At 44.7% G+C, this 17,590-nt stretch overlaps 1 protein-coding gene across 7 annotated transcripts in view; it reads right to left on the bottom strand.

Annotated features, from left to right (window-relative positions):
- CAMTA1 (calmodulin binding transcription activator 1) overlaps positions 1–17,590 on the bottom strand; it is a 2,053,806-nt gene that overhangs the window by 252,984 nt on the left and 1,783,232 nt on the right. For all 7 annotated transcript variants that reach the window (XM_077250396.1, XM_077250399.1, XM_077250395.1 and 4 more), the window contains one exon: positions 17,177–17,303. In XM_077250396.1, coding sequence (XP_077106511.1) covers positions 17,177–17,303 — 127 coding nt within the window. The remainder of the gene's footprint in view (positions 1–17,176; positions 17,304–17,590) is intronic.

Here is a 17,590-nt window from a genome sequence, read left to right as displayed (position 1 = left end):
CGAGTTATGGCAGCTTCTAGTCTCCTATGCACCCCCCTTTCGCCCCATTCAAAATAAAAGAATTAAAGAAAATATCAAACATACACATATTTGGTTTCATCGCATTCAGAATCGCCCGATCTATTAATTTAAAAAAAAGTATTAATCTGATCACTAAACGGCGTAGCAAGAAAAAAAGTCAAAATGCCAGAATTACTTTTTTTGGTCACCACGACATTGAATTAAAATGCAATAACGGGTGATCAAAAGATCATATCTGCACCAATATGGAATCATTAAAAACGTCAGCTTGGCATGCAAAAAAATAAGCCCTCACCCAACCCCAGATCATGAAAAATGGAGACGTTGCAGATATCGGAAAATGGCACAATTTATTTATTTTTTTTAAGTTTGGAATTTGTTTTCACCACTTAGATAAAAAAGAACCTAGATATGTTTGGTATCTATGAACTCGTAATGACCTGAATAATCATAATGGCAGGTCAGTTTTAGCATTTAGTGAACATAGTAAAAAAGAAAAACAAAAAACAACTGTCGGATTGCACTTTTATTGCAATTTCACCACATTTGGAATTTTTTCCCATTTTTCAGTACACAGTATGTTAAAACCAATAGTGTCGTTCAAAAGTACAACTCGTCCTGCAAAAAAACAAGCCCCCACATGGCCATATTGACAGAAAAATAAAAAAGTTATGGCTCTGGGAAGGAGGGGAGTGAAAAATGAAACCGTAAAACCGAAAATACCTCCGGTCATGAAGGGGTTAATTATATGTGTTACAAGTTATGTTCTGAAGTTTTACCCTTTGGTTTTCTGTCCCAGAAACTTTGCATTGCACCTCTGTGCTGTTATCCAGGAAGAAGTAGACATGTAAGAGAGGCGGGTTGGTGGTTGTCAGAAAGGTAATAACATCTTCTATAATGAGGAGGGTATTTTGCTACCACTTGAGACACGGTCTACATCTTGCCTCATGGGAGAATTGGCCATGATCCATTCCAGCTCTGCTCATGACAATTAAGCCCCCTGTATTGATTGCCTTCCTATAATAATGAGAGCTGCAAACTAGTTCCACATATAGAAGTCGTTATAAATAGAAGCTTAATTACCAATGATTGGAGTAATCCAGAGGCAATTCCAAAGGGGCTTTTATGTTTAAGGGAAGCAAAAATGCAAAGAAAATTACGTATTACCGGTAATATGTTAGTTACGGCACTCCAGTGAACCCATGCTTTTAAAGAGAATTTCCACCGGTATATAGAAAAATAAATAAATAAACCAACAAAGTCGTTTCCTCCCTTGTGCCAAATATTCTTTGCAGTAAATAGGTCCTTGATCTCTGAGCAGAACCAGATAAGGCTACTTTCACACTAGCGTCGGGAACAACCCGTCGCTGTGCGTCGGGCCGAGGTTCCCGACGCTAGCGTGGTCTCCGCCGCACAACGGGGGCAGCGGATGCATTTTTCCCACGCATCCGCTGCCCATTGTGAGGTGCGGGGAAGTGCGGGGAGGTGGGGGCGGAGTTCCGGCCGCGCATGCGCGGTCGGAAAAAGCGGACCGTCGGGAGCAAAAAACGTTACATGTAACGTTTTTTTCTCCCGACGGTCTGCTACCACACGCCCAAGCGTCGCAAAACGGACGCGACGTTTGGCAATGCGTCGCAAATGCGTCGCTAATGTTAGTCTATGACGAAAAAACGTATCCAGCAAGAACTTTTGCTGGATGCGTATTTTCGGCAAAACGACGCATTTGCGACGTATTGCAGTTAACGCTAGTGTGAAAGTAGCCTTAGTCTGTGTAATACAGCAATCCCAGTCCTTCTAGATTGCTATATCTACCATTATGGCCTTCCGCTTACACAATATCCACTTATTCCCTGGAGCAGAGTTATTCAAATACTGATTAATTTCCTAAATACATTAGGCTACAATGTATTGTATGCGTTTATTCCTATAAGTAGGACAGATTTATTGTCTGCCCAAGAAAATGTTATAATCATAACCTTCAAAGCTCTATTAGTAACATTAATATATCAAGAGTTACTATAACAGCGGGGAAATTTTGTTTAGCAATTAATCTGTCTGTCTCTTGGGTATGCACAGTATGTATCATATTGTATCTATCTATCTATGAATCTATCTATCCGTTATCTATCTATCTATTATCTATCATCTATCTATCTATCTATCTATCTATCTATCTATCTATCTATTATCTATGTATCATTTAGCTTTGTAGCTATGGGGTCTCCCAATATTTACAGTTGAAACCAGAAGCTTCCATATACTATATAAAAAGACACATCTCCAGGTTTTTCTCAATATCTGATATGAAATCAGAATAAACCTTTCCCATTTTAGGTCAATTAGAATTACCATAATTATTAATATTTGTCAAATGCCAGAATAATGAGAGAGAGAGAGAATGTACAATTGCCTTTAAACTGAATGACTTGGGTCAGACGTTTGGAATAACCTTCCACAATCTTCTCACAATAGTTGGTCGGAATTTGAGCCCATTCTTCCTGACAAAACTGGTTTAACTGATCCAGGTGTGTAGGTCGCCTTGCTCGCACAGGCCTTTTCAGCTTTGACTATACATTTTCAATAGGATTGAGATCAGGGCTTTGTGATGGCCGCTCCAAAATATTGACTTTGTTATCCTTAAGCCACTTTGTTACCATTTTGGCTGTGTGCTTCAGGTCATTGTCTATTCGGAAGACCCATTTCCGCCCAAGCTTTAACTTCCTGGCCGATGTCTTGAGATGTTGCTTCAGTATTGCCACATAATCTTCTTTTCTCATCATGCCATCTATTTTGTGAAGTACAAAAGTCCCTTCTGCAGCAAAACAACCCCACAACATGATGCCGCAACCCCCATGTTTCACAGTTGGAATGGTGTTCTTAGGCTTCCAAGCTTCTCCCTTTTTCCTCAAAACGTAGCAATGGTCATTATGCCCCAAAAGTTAAATTTTAGTTTCATCAGACCACCGGACATGTCTCGAAAAATTAAGGTCTTTGTTCCTGTGTGCATTTGCAAACATTAGTCTGAGTTTTTTATGTTTCTTTTGGAGTAATGGCTTTTTCCTGGCAGAGTGGCCTTTCAGCTCATGTTGATACAGTACTCATTTCACTCTGGATATTGACACAATCTTACCAGCTTCCGCCATCATCTTCACAAAGTCTTTTGCGTTTGTCCTTGGGTTGATATGCACCTATCAGACCAAAGCACGTTCATCTCTGGGACACAGAACCCGTCTCCTTCCCGAGCAGTATGATGGCTGGACATTGTTTGTACAGATGAACAAGGAACCTTCAGGTATCTTGAAATTGTACCCAAGGATGAACAAGACTTGTGCAATGCCACAATTCTCTTCATGATATCTTGGCTAATTTCTTGAGACTTTCCCATGATGCTACACAAAAAAGCAGTGTGTTTCAGGTGTGCATTAAAATACATCCCCAAGGTGTGGATGCTGAGAAAAACAATTTTAGAGCCTTTGGCTTCTCCCCCTGCTCTGCTAGTGACAAGTTTGATAGTTTCATAGTTTTTAAAGGTTGAAGGTAGCCTAAAGTCCATCAAGTTCAACCTATAGCCTAACATGTTGACACAAAGTAGGCTAAATTCCTCAATGGGCAGATTCTAATTGCTCCACATTAGGGGAAAATTCCTTTTTGACTCCACATACGGCAATCAGATGAGTTCCCACGATCAACGCCACATCACAGAATCTGGTGCCCATAACTTGTATGTCATGCTGCTGCAGTGCGCCAGGGTCCTGGTCATTGCAGTAATGTCATTCTCCTCTAGGGGGAAGTGATGTTACGTTTGGAGGAAATGAAGGAGATCTCTTTGTCAGGTAACAGAATGCATGCAACATGTTCACACTCCAGACCCGAAGGGGGAGCTCTAAGCCTGTTTTAGGTGAACTCCCCTACAAGAACATCCTGATCTGGAGGGAAAGAGTTCAGTTCCTCTCAGTAAGACAGAGGGAAAGGAGGCAGAGGAGCCCTGTGGCCTGAATTGCCGCAGCTCCTAGGAAACAGACTGATAGAAAGCAGAACATATTGCAGCAAGCATGAAGGAAAGCAAAGCAAAGGAGAGGATATCAGAGGGAGATCAGCCAGGAGCACGCTGCTTCCTTCTGAGGCGCAGAAATCCGGTGGCCAGAATACCGAGGGAGTAAGGATCTCTTTGCTTTACTCCAGAGACCGGCAGGACAGCTATTTCCACGGTACCTGTCTGACCTATACCCAGGAGGCACGGTGGCAACTCTCAGAGGCTGGGGCATGCTAGAGTCCCTATAAACTACCTCAAGCCACCAGTCATAAGGGTTTGTCCTATCCTATCTGGGGACAGAGAGAGAGAGGTATAACATCTACAACAGTTGTGAGGACCTTATGAGAAGCTTAGCAGTAAGGTACTACAACACCACGGCGCTGTTATGACCCCAATGGCGAGGGTCTCAGAGGAACGTGGAAGTCTGCAGAATACAAAAATCCAGCTCATAGGGCAGTGGTAACTGGGTTGACCATATATCTACTCCTAACGCCAACACTAGAAGTAGCCGGGGATCATTCCTACGTTGATTCTAGATGACACGCTCCAGCCGGAGAATCTAGCTACCCCTAGTAGAGGAAAACAAAAGACCTTTCTTGCCTCCAGAGAAGGGGACCCCAAAGCTGGATAGAAGCCCCCCACAAATAATAACGGTGAGGTAAGAGGAAATGACAAACACAGAAATGAACCAGGTTTAGCACAGAGAGGCCCGCTTACTGATAGCAGAATAAAGAAAGGTAACTTATATGGTCAACAAAAACCCTATCAAAATCCACACTGGAAATTCAAGAACCCCCGAACCGTCTAACGGTCCGGGGGGAGAACACCAGCCCCCTAGAGCTTCCAGCAAAGGTCAGGATATAGATTTGGAACAAGCTGGACAAAAATACAAAACCAAAACAAATAGCAAAAAGCAAAAAGCAGACTTAGCTGAAATTACTGGAACCAGGATCAGTAGACAAGAGCACAGCAGACTAGCTCTGATAACTACGTTGCCAGGCATAGAACTGAAGGTCCAGGGAGCTTAAATAGCAACACCCCTAACTAACGACCCAGGTGCGGATAAAAGGAATGACAGAAAATCCAGAGTCCAAAAAACTAGTAACCACTAGAGGGAGCAAAAAGCGAATTCACAACAGTACCCCCCCCTTAGTGAGGGGTCACCGAACCCTCACCACGACCACCAGGGCGATCAGGATGAGCGGCATGAAAGGCACGAACTAAATCGGCCGCATGAACATCAGAGGCGACCACCCAGGAATTATCCTCCTGACCATAGCCCTTCCACTTGACCAGGTACTGAAGCCTCCGCCTGGAGAGGCGAGAATCCAAGATCTTCTCCACCATGTACTCCAACTCGCCCTCAACCAACACCGGAGCAGGAGGCTCAGCAGAAGGAACTACAGGCACAATGTACCGCCGCAACAAGGACCTATGAAATACATTGTGAATAGCAAACGACACAGGAAGATCCAGACGAAAAGATACAGGATTAAGGATTTCCAATATCTTGTAAGGCCCAATAAAACGAGGTTTAAATTTGGGAGAGGAGACCTTCATAGGAACAAAGCGGGAAGAAAGCCATACCAAATCCCCAACGCGTAGTCGGGGACCCACACCGCGGCGGCGGTTGGCAAAGCGCTGAGCCTTCTCCTGTGACAACTTCAAGTTGTCCACCACATGATTCCAGATCCGCTGCAACCTATCCACCACAGAATCCACCCCAGGACAGTCAGAAGGCTCCACATGACCCGAAGAAAAGCGAGGATGGAAACCAGAGTTGCAGAAGAAAGGCGAAACCAAGGTGGCGGAACTAGCCCGATTATTAAGGGCAAACTCAGCCAACGGCAAAAATGTCACCCAATCGTCCTGATCAGTAGAGACAAAACACCTCAAATAAGCCTCCAAAGTCTGATTGGTTCGCTCCGTCTGTCCATTAGTCTGAGGATGGAAAGCAGACGAAAACGACAAATCAATGCCCATCCTACTACAAAAGGATCGCCAGAACCTGGAAACGAACTGGGATCCTCTGTCTGACACAATATTCTCAGGGATGCCGTGCAAACGAACCACGTTCTGGAAAAACACAGGAACCAGATCGGAAGAGGAAGGCAGCTTAGGCAAAGGAACCAAATGGACCATCTTGGAGAAGCGATCACATATCACCCAGATAACGGACATGCCCTGAGATAGCGGAAGATCAGAAATGAAATCCATGGAGATATGTGTCCAAGGTCTCTTCGGGACAGGCAAGGGCAAGAGCAAACCGCTGGCACGAGAACAGCAAGGCTTAGCTCGAGCACAAGTCCCACAGGACTGCACAAATGACCGCACATCCCTTGACAAGGAAGGCCACCAAAAGGACCTGGCCACCAGATCTCTGGTGCCAAAAATTCCCGGGTGACCTGCCAACACCGAGGAATGAACCTCGGAAATGACTCTGCTGGTCCACTTATCCGGGACAAACAGTCTGTCAGGTGGACAAGACTCAGGCCTATCAGCCTGAAATCTCTGCAACACACGTCGCAGATCCGGAGAAATAGCTGACAAGATAACTCCATCTTTAAGAATACCAACAGGATCAGCGACTCCAGGAGCATCAGGCACAAAGCTCCTAGAAAGAGCATCGGCCTTCACATTCTTTGAACCTGGTAAATACGAGACAACAAAATCAAAGCGGGAGAAAAACAATGACCAGCGGGCCTGTCTCGGATTAAGGCGTTTAGCAGACTCGAGATACATCAGATTTTTGTGATCAGTCAGGACCACCACACGATGCTTAGCACCCTCGAGCCAATGACGCCACTCCTCAAATGCCCATTTCATGGCCAACAACTCCCGATTGCCCACATCATAATTTCGCTCGGCAGGCGAAAACTTCCTAGAGAAAAAGGCACAAGGTTTCATAACAGAGCAACCAGGGCCTCTCTGCGACAAAACGGCCCCTGCTCCAATCTCTGAAGCATCCACCTCAACCTGAAAGGGAAGTGAGACATCGGGCTGGCACAAAACAGGCGCCGAAGTAAACCGGCGTTTCAACTCCTGGAAAGCCTCCACGGCAGCAGGAGCCCAGTTAGCTACCTCGGAGCCCTTCTTGGTCATATCCGTCAAAGGTTTCACAATGCTAGAAAAATTAGCGATAAAACGACGGTAGAAGTTAGCGAAGCCCAAGAACTTCTGAAGACTCTTAACTGACGAGGGCTGAGTCCAATCAAGAATAGCTCGGACCTTGACTGGGTCCATCTCCACAGCAGAAGGGGAAAAAATGAACCCCAAAAAGGGAACCTTCTGTACACCAAAGAGACACTTTGAGCCCTTGACAAACAAAGAATTTTCACGCAAAATTTTAAAGACCAACCTGACCTGCTCCACATGCGAATCCCAATTATCAGAAAAAACCAAAATATCATCCAGATAAACAATCAAAAATGTATCCAGATACTTCCGGAAAATGTCATGCATAAAGGACTGAAAAACTGAAGGCGCATTGGAGAGCCCAAAAGGCATCACCAAGTACTCAAAATGACCTTCGGGCGTATTGAATGCGGTTTTCCATTCATCACCTTGTTTAATGCGCACAAGGTTGTACGCACCACGAAGGTCTATCTTGGTGAACCACTTGGCACCTTTAATCCGGGCAAACAAGTCAGACAACAGCGGTAAAGGATACTGAAATTTGACAGTGATCTTATTTAAAAGCCGATAATCAATACAAGGTCTCAAAGATCCGTCCTTTTTTGCCACAAAAAAGAATCCCGCACCAAGAGGGGAAGAAGACGGACGAATATGTCCTTTCTCCAGAGACTCCTTGATATATGAACGCATAGCGGTATGCTCAGGTACCGACAGATTAAACAGTCTTCCCTTTGGAAATTTACTGCCTGGGATCAAATCTATAGCACAGTCACAGTCCCTATGAGGAGGCAGTGCACTGGACTCAGACTCACTGAAGACATCCTGATAATCAGACAAATACTCCGGAACTTCCGAAGGCGTAGAAGAAGCAATAGACACAGGCAGGGAATCCCCATGAATACCACGACAGCCCCAACTTGAGACTGACATAGCCTTCCAGTCCAGGACTGGATTATGGGTCTGTAACCATGGCAGCCCTAAAACAACCAAATCATGCATTTTATGTAAAACCAGGAAACGTATCACCTCGCGGTGTTCAGGAGTCATGCACATGGTAACCTGTGTCCAATACTGCGGTTTATTTGCTGCCAATGGCGTAGCATCAATACCTCTAAGAGGAATAGGATTTTCTAATGGTTCAAGAGTAAAACCACAGCGCTTAGCAAATGAGAGATCCATAAGACTCAGGGCAGCACCTGAATCTACAAACGCCATGACAGGATAAGATGACAGTGAGCAAATCAAAGTTACAGACAGAATAAATTTAGGTTGCAAATTACCAACGGTGACAGGACTAACAACCTTAGCTATACGTTTAGAGCATGCTGAGATAACATGTGTAGAATCACCACAGTAGTAGCACAAGCCATTCCGGCGTCTATGAATTTTCCGCTCATTTCTAGTCAGGATTCTATCACATTGCATTAAATCAGGTGTCTGTTCAGACAACACCATGAGGGAATTTGCGGTTTTTCTATCACATTGCACCGAATTAGGTGTCTGTTCAGACAACACCATGAGGGAATTTGCGGTTTTGCGCTCCCGCAACCGCCGGTCAATTTGAATAGCCAGTGCCATAGTATCATTCAGACCTGTGGGAATGGGAAAACCCACCATAACATTTTTAATGGCTTCAGAAAGGCCATTTCTAAAATTAGCAGCCAGTGCACACTCGTTCCAATGTGTCAGCACGGACCATTTCCGAAATTTTTGGCAATACACTTCAGCCTCGTCCTGCCCCTGAGACATAGCCAGCAAGGCCTTTTCTGCCTGAATCTCAAGATTGGGTTCCTCATAAAGTAAACCGAGCGCCAGAAAAAACGCATCAATATCAGCCAATGCCGGATCTCCTGGCGCCAGCGAAAAAGCCCAATCCTGAGGGTCGCCCCGTAAGAACGAAATAACAATTTTTACTTGCTGAGCAGAGTCTCCAGATGAACAGGGTCTCAGGGACAAAAACAATTTACAATTATTCACGAAATTCCTAAACTTAAACCTGTCTCCGGAAAACAGTTCAGGAATCGGTATTTTAGGTTCTGACCTAGGATTTCTGATAACATAGTCTTGTATGCCCTGCACACGAGTAGCCAGCTGGTCCACACTTGTAATCAAGGTCTGGACATTCATGTCTGCAGCAAGCATAGCCACTCTGAGGTAAAGGGGAAGAAGAAAAAAAAAAAAAAAAAAAAAACTCAGAATCTTCTTTCTTATAATCCCTCTTCTGCAATGCATTAAACATTTAATACTGGCCTGGCAAACTGTTATGACCCCAATGGCGAGGGTCTCAGAGGAACGTGGAAGTCTGCAGAATACAAAAATCCAGCTCATAGGGCAGTGGTAACTGGGTTGACCATATATCTACTCCTAACGCCAACACTAGAAGTAGCCGGGGATCATTCCTACGTTGATTCTAGATGACACGCTCCAGCCGGAGAATCTAGCTACCCCTAGTAGAGGAAAACAAAAGACCTTTCTTGCCTCCAGAGAAGGGGACCCCAAAGCTGGATAGAAGCCCCCCACAAATAATAACGGTGAGGTAAGAGGAAATGACAAACACAGAAATGAACCAGGTTTAGCACAGAGAGGCCCGCTTACTGATAGCAGAATAAAGAAAGGTAACTTATATGGTCAACAAAAACCCTATCAAAATCCACACTGGAAATTCAAGAACCCCCGAACCGTCTAACGGTCCGGGGGGAGAACACCAGCCCCCTAGAGCTTCCAGCAAAGGTCAGGATATAGATTTGGAACAAGCTGGACAAAAATACAAAACCAAAACAAATAGCAAAAAGCAAAAAGCAGACTTAGCTGAAATTACTGGAACCAGGATCAGTAGACAAGAGCACAGCAGACTAGCTCTGATAACTACGTTGCCAGGCATAGAACTGAAGGTCCAGGGAGCTTAAATAGGAACACCCCTAACTAACGACCCAGGTGCGGATAAAAGGAATGACAGAAAATCCAGAGTCCAAAAAACTAGTAACCACTAGAGGGAGCAAAAAGCGAATTCACAACAGGCGCTAGAGGAAGGTGTTGTGAATTCCGCTCTTGGGCTCCCTCCTGTGGTTTTGAGTGGTATAGCTGCTTCTTGGATTTAGCTTTAGCAGCTGCTTCCACTGATCGTCTTTTTGGCTCGGCTATTTTAGTCTGGCCCTAGCCCTCAATCAATGCCAGTTGTCAATTGTTCCTGCTTGGAGCCACTGCTCTTTTGGATTTCCCTGACACTTTGTCCAGTTCAGCAAAGATAAGTCCTTGCTTGTCCTTTTGCAGTCCATTTGTTGTGGACTTTATTGTTCAGCACATTCTATGTTTTGCTCATTTGTCCAGCTTATCAGTATGGATCTATTTCGCTAAGCTGGAAGCTCTGGGCTGCAGATTTTGCCCTCCACACCTTTAGTCAGGTGTGGAGATTTTTGCATATCTCTGCGGTGGACTTTTTCTAGTTTTTATTACTGACCGCACAGTGTTCTTTCCTTACTATGTATATAGCTAGAAGTGGCCTCCTTTGCTAAATCTTGTTTCATACTACGTATGTCATTTCCTTCTCCTCTCACAGTCAATATTTGTGGGGGGCTATCCTATCCTTTGGGGATTTTCTCTGAGGCAAGATAGCTTTCCTGTTTCTACCTTTAGGGGTAGCTAGTTCTCCGGCTGTGACAAGGTGTCCAGGGAGTGACAGGAACATCCCACGGCTACTTCTAGTGTTGTGTTAAGATCAGGAACTGCGGTCTATATAGTTACCACCTGCTCAGAGTTAGTCGCATGTCGCTCCTAAATTACCAGTCCATAACAGTATAACTGGCCCGAAATGAGTTGAATGCATCTCAAAAGAAGGAAAAGAAAAAGAGTTCTGAGCCATTTTTTTTTTCTTTAGTCTGTTTTGTCTTTTTCCTTCCTCTTAATCTCTGGGTGGATTTGGGCGCGGACATGGATGTTCAGGGTCTGTTTTCTCGTGTGGATCAGCTTGCTGCAAGAGTTCAGAGTATCCAAGATTATGTTGTTCAGACTCCAGCCTTAGAGCCTAGAATTCCTACTCCAGATTTGTTTCACGGGGATAGATCTAAGTTTTTGAACTTTAAAAATAACTGCAAATTGTTTTTTGCTCTGAAACCCCATTCCTCTGGTGACCCCACTCAGCAAGTTAAAATAGTTATTTCTCTGCTGCGTGGTGACCCTCAGGACTGGGCATTCTCCCTTGAGTCAGGGGATCCGGCATTGCTTAATGTAGATGCATTTTTTCAATCGCTCGGATTATTGTATGACGAACCTAACTCTGTGGATCATGCGGAAAAAACCTTGTTGGCTCTGTGCCAGAGTAAGGAAGCGGCAGAATTATACTGCCAGAAATTTAGAAAATGGTCTGTGCTCACTAAATGGAATGAGGATGCTCTGGCAGCAATTTTCAGAAAGGGTCTTTCTGAAGCCCTTAAAGATTTTATGGTGGGGTTCCCCATGCCTGTTGGTCTGAGCGAATCTATGTCTCTAGCCATTCAGATCGATCGGCGCTTGCGTGAGCGCAAAGTGGTGCACCATATGGCAGCATCCTCTGAGCGGAGTCCTGAGCCTATGCAATGTGATAGGATTCTGACTAGAGCGGAACAGAGGGGATACAGACGTCAGAATGGGCTGTGTTTTTACTGTGGTGATTCAGCTCATACTATCTCTGATTGCCCTAAGCGTATTAAGAGGGTCGCTAGATCTGTTACCATTAGTACTATACAGCCTAAGTTTCTCCTGTCTGTGACCCTGATTTGCTCATTGTCATCTTTCTCTGTCATGGCATTTGTGGATTCAGGCGCTGCCCTGAACTTAATGGACTTGGAATTTGCCAGGCGCTGTGGTTTTTCTTTGCAGCCTTTGCAGAGCCCTATTCCTTTGAGGGGTATTGATGCTACACCGTTGGCCAAGAATAAACCTCAGTATTAGACTCAGTTGACTGTGTGCATGGCTCCAGCACATCAGGAAGATTGTCGTTTTCTGGTGTTGCATAATTTACATAATGTTGTTGTACTGGGTTTTCCATGGTTACAGGTACACAATCCAGTGTTGGATTGGAAATCGATGTCTGTGACTAGTTGGGGTTGTCAAGGGGTACATAGTGACGTTCCTTTAATGTCAATTTCCTCTTCCCCCTCTTCTGATGTTCCTGAACTTTTGTCAGATTTCCAGGATGTATTCGATGAGCCAAGTCCAGTTCCCTTCCTCCACATAGGGACTGTGATTGTGCTATTGACTTGATTCCAGGCTCTAAGTTCCCTAAGGGCCGACTTTTCAACCTGTCTGTGTCAGAACATACCGCTATGCGGAGCTATGTTAAGGAGTCCTTGGAGAAGGGGCATATTCGGCCGTCTTCGTCACCATTGGGAGCGGAATTCTTTTTTGTTGCCAAGAAGGATGGCTCCCTGAGACCCTGTATTGATTATCGCCTTCTTAATAAGATCACAGTCAAATTCCAATACCCTTTACCTTTGCTCTCTGATTTGTTTGCTCAGATTAAGGGGGCTAGTTGGTTTACCAAGATTGACCTTCGAGGGGCATATAATCTTGTTCGTATTAAACAGGGTGACGAATGGAAAACTGCATTTAACACGCCCGAAGGCCATTTTGAATACCTGGTGATGCCTTTCGGGCTTTCTAATGCTCCTTCTGTATTTCAGTCCTTCATGCATGACATTTTCCGCAATTATCTTGATAAATTCTTGATTGTGTATTTGGATGATATTTTGATTTTTTCCAATGATTGGGAGTCTCATGTGAAGCAGGTCAGGATGGTATTCCAGATCCTTCGTGATAATGCTCTATTTGGGATGGGGTCTAAGTGCCTATTTGGAGTTCAGAAGGTCTCTTTTTAGGGGTTTATTTTTTCTCCTTCGTCTACAGAAATGGATCCTGTTAAGGTCCAAGCCATTCATGACTGGATTCAACCCACATCTGTGAAGAGCCTTCAGAAATTTTTGGGCTTTGCTAATTTTTATCGCCGTTTCATTGCCAACTTCTCTAGTGTGGTTAAGCCCCTGACCGATTTGACGAAGAAAGGCGCTGATGTGACAAATTGGTCCTCTGAGGCTGTTGAGGCCTTTCAGGAGCTTAAGTGCCGATTTACTTCTGCCCCTGTCTTGCGTCAGCCGGATGTGTCTCTTCCTTTTCAGGTTGGGGTTGACGCTTCTGAGATTGGGGCAGGGGCCGTTTTGTCACAGAGGAATTCTGATGGTTCCTTGATGAAACCATGTGCCTTCTTTTCCCGAAAGTTTTCGCCTGCGGAACGCAATTATGATGTCGGCAATCGGGAGTTGTTGGCTATGAAGTGGGCATTTGAGGAGTGGCGACATTGGCTTGAGGGGGCCAAGCACCGTATTGTGGTCTTGACCGATCATAAGAATCTGATTTACCTCGAGTCGGCCAAGCGGCTGAACCCTAGACAGGCTCGATGGGCCCTGTTTTTCTCCCGTTTCGATTTTGTGGTTTCATATCTTCTGGGATCTAAGAATGTTAAAGCGGATGCCCTCTCTAGGAGTTTTTTGCCTGATTCTCCTGGAGTTCTTGAGCCGGTTGGCAATCTTAGGGAAGGGGTGATTGTTTCTGCCATCTCCCCTGATTTACGGCGGGTGCTTCAGGAATTTCAGGCTGATAAACCTGACCGCTGTCCTGTGGGGAAGCTGTTTGTTCCTGATAGATGGACAAGTAAGGTAATTTCTGAGGTCCATTGTTCGGTGTTGGCCGGTCATCCTGGGATTTTTGGTACCAGAGATTTGGTGGCTAGGTCCTTTTGGTGGCCTTCCTTGTCGCGGGATGTGCGTTCTTTTGTGCAGTCCTGTGGGACTTGTGCCCGGGCTAAGCCTTGCTGTTCCCGCGCTAGTGGGTTGCTTTTGCCTTTGCCTGTCCCTGAGAGGCCCTGGACGCATATTTCCATGGATTTTATTTCGGATTTTCCTGTGTCCCAGAGGATGTCTGTTATCTGGGTGGTTTGTGACCGGTTCTCTAAAATGGTCCATTTGGTACCTTTGCCTAAATTGCCTTCCTCCTCTGATTTGGTTCCATTGTTTTTTCAGCATGTGGTTCATTTGCATGGCATTCCGGAAAATATTGTGTCTGACAGAGGTTCCCAGTTTGTTTCCAGGTTTTGGCGGGCCTTTTTTGCTAGGATGGGCATTAATTTGTCTTTTTCTTTGGCGTTCCATCCTCAGACTAATGGCCAAACTGAGCGAACTAATCAAACCTTGGAAACCTATTTGAGATGCTTTGTGTCTGCTGATCAGGATGATTGGGTGGCTTTCTTGCCGTTGGCCGAGTTTGCCCTTAATAATCGGGCCAGTTCGGCTACTTTGGTTTCGCCTTTTTTTTGTAATTTTGGTTTCCATCCTCGTTTTTCTTCAGGGCAGGTTGAGCCTTCTGATTGTCCTGGTGTTGTGTTGTGAACTCTGTTCTCGAGCTCCCTCCTGTGGTCAGGAATGGTATTTCTGTGAGTTCTGTCTGTGGGTTCCCTCTGGTGGCTGAAAATGGAGCTGCTGGTCTGGAGGTGGCTTCCTCAGCTGCATCGTTTAAGACTGGGCTGGTTCCTCTATTTAACTCTGCTCACTTCGTTACCTGATGCCAGTTGTCAATGTATCTGTACTGGTTCAGATCTCACTTGGATCTCCTGATGACCTGTCTACTTCAGCAGAAGCTAAGTCCCTGTTACGCTCATTTCTTGTTCATTTGTGTGCTGAATATATTTCTGAGTACCTGCTAAGTTTTTTCCAGCTGGCTATCATGATATTGTCTCACTAGCTGGAAGCTCTGGGTTGCAGAGTGGCACCTACCGCACCGTGAGTCGGCGCGGGGGGTTTCTTGTTCACTCTGCGTGGCTTTTTGTAGTTTTTTGTGCTGACCGCAAAGATCCCTTTATCTATCTTCTGTCTATTTAGTAAGTCGGGCCTCCTTTGCTGAAACCTGTCTCATTGCTGTGTTTGTGCCTTCCTCTTAACTCACAGTCAATATATGTGGGGGGCTGCTCGTTTCCTTTGGAGTATTTCTCTGAGGCAAGGTGAGGCTATATTTCTCTTTAGGTGTAGTTACCTCTCAGGCTGTGTCGAGTCGTCTAGGCAGAGTCAGGTAGGATCCACGGCTAATTCTAGTGTGTGTGATAATAGATTAGGGCTGTGGTCAGCAGAGCTCCCACTTCCCAGAGCTCGCTCTATTTTGCAGTTTTGACTATCAGGTCATTCCCGGTGCTCCTAACCACCAGGTCCAGCCATAACAGTACAACTGGCCAAAAGTGTTAATGCATCTCAATAGAGGGATAAGAGAAGTTCTGAGACCATTTTCTTTTCTCTGCAGCGTGTTTAGTCTTTTTTTTCCCCTAAACCTCTGGGTGGTTCAGGACTCAGGTGTAGATATGGACATTCAAGGTCTGTCCTCTTGTGTGGATAATCTCACTGCAAGGGTACAAGGCATTCAGGATTATATAGTTCAGAATCCTATGTTAGAGCCTAGAATCCCAATTCCTGATTTGTTTTCTGGGGATAGATCAAAGTTTCTGAATTTCAAGAATAATTGTAAACTATTTCTTGCCCTGAAACCTCGCTCCTCTGGTGACCCTAGTCAGCAAGTAAAAATCATTATTTCCTTGTTGCGTGATGACCCTCAAGACTGGGCATTCTCCCTTGCGCCAGGAGATCCTGCATTGCTTAACGTAGATGCGTTTTTTCTGGCGCTTGGATTGCTCTATGACGAACCAAATTCTGTGGATCAGGCAGAGAAAATCTTGCTGGCTCTATGTCAGGGTCAGGATGATGCTGAAATGTATTGTCAGAAGTTTAGAAAGTGGTCTGTGCGATTTTCAGAAAGGGTCTTTCTGAGGGCCTTAAGGATGTTATGGTGGGGTTCCCCACGCCTGCTGGTCTGAATGAATCAATGTCCTTGGCTATTCAGATCGATCGGCGTTTGCGGGAGCGGAAAGTTGTGCACCATATGGCGGTGTCCTCTGAGCAGAGGCCTGAGCCTATGCAATGTGATAGGACTTTGACCAGAACTGAACGGCAAGAACACAGACGTCTGAATGGGCTGTGTTTTTACTTTGGTGACTCCACTCATGCTATCTCTGATTGTCCTAAGCGCACTAAGCGGTCCGCTAGGTCTGTCACCATTGGTACTATACAGCCTAAATTTCTTTTGTCCGTTACTTTGATTTGCTCTTTGTCATCCTACTCTGTTATGGCGTTTGTGGATTCAGGCGCAGCCCTGAATTTGATGGACTTAGAGTATGCCAGGCACTGTGGTTTTTTCTTGGAGCCCTTGCAGCATCCTATTCCATTGAGGGGAATTGATTCTACGCCTTTGGCCAAGAATAAGCCTCAGTACTGGACCCAGTTGACCATGTGCATGGCTCCTGCACATCGGGAAGATATTCGCTTTTTGGTGTTGCATAATTTGCATGATGTGGTCGTGTTGGGTTTGCCATGGCTACAGGTCCATAATCCAGTATTGGACTGGAAATCTATGTCTGTGTCCAGTTGGGGTTGTCAAGGGGCCCATGGTGATGTTCCAGCGTTGTCAATTTCTTCTTCCACTCCTTCTGAAGTACCTGAGTTTTTGTCGGATTACCAGGATGTATTTGATGAGCCCAAGCCCAGTGCCCTGCCTCCTCATAGGGATTGTGATTGTGCTATTAATTTGATTCCTGGTAGTAAGTTTCCTAAAGGCCGACTTTTCAATTTATCTGTGCCAGAACACGCCGCTATGCGGAGCTATATAAAGGAGTCCTTGGAGAAAGGGCAAACTTACAAAATCAGCAAGGGATCAAATACTTATTTCCTTCACTGTATAATAAAAGCAATATAAATTCTAACAATAACAATAATACAAGTAATAATGCAAGTAGCAAACAATAATAGTAACAATTATTTAATTACATTATTTTTTGTTTGGCCTGATAAACCATTTCACAGCTTCTCACTGTATTATGTATTTATCTAGCATTTTTTTAACTCCTTATTAAATATCTCTTACCTGGGCAGTAGCAGCGCAGGACACCTGGTTGGATAAGAGATGCAGGCACTGAGATCTGGTCAAACAAACAGCTATAATTATTGCTGGCTTCCTGCCATGGCCCCGTAATTAAGACTTTTACTCCTCCCTGAAAAGACAAATTCACAATTATGCAGTAAGATGGATAATAATGTTTGTGCCGATAACAAAACACTACAAGTAAAAACAATATTTCATGGAACCGCTAAAAACAGTGTTATCATTACCATTACAATTTTTTAATATAACAATTCTTAAAATGGAGATTTGTGATTATAGCTTCCTAATTTAATGTGAAAATCACTTTAAACACATTGTGTAAGAATACAGGATTCAGAGAGATCCGCGTCCTGGGGCCAAACATCCCTGTATCAAATGAGAAAACACGCATATTAA

The sequence above is a fragment of the Ranitomeya variabilis genome, chromosome 4 (genome assembly GCF_051348905.1).
Source record: "Ranitomeya variabilis isolate aRanVar5 chromosome 4, aRanVar5.hap1, whole genome shotgun sequence".
Classification (NCBI taxonomy): domain Eukaryota; kingdom Metazoa; phylum Chordata; class Amphibia; order Anura; family Dendrobatidae; genus Ranitomeya; species Ranitomeya variabilis.
This window is presented reverse-complemented; position numbering and strand designations above follow the sequence as displayed.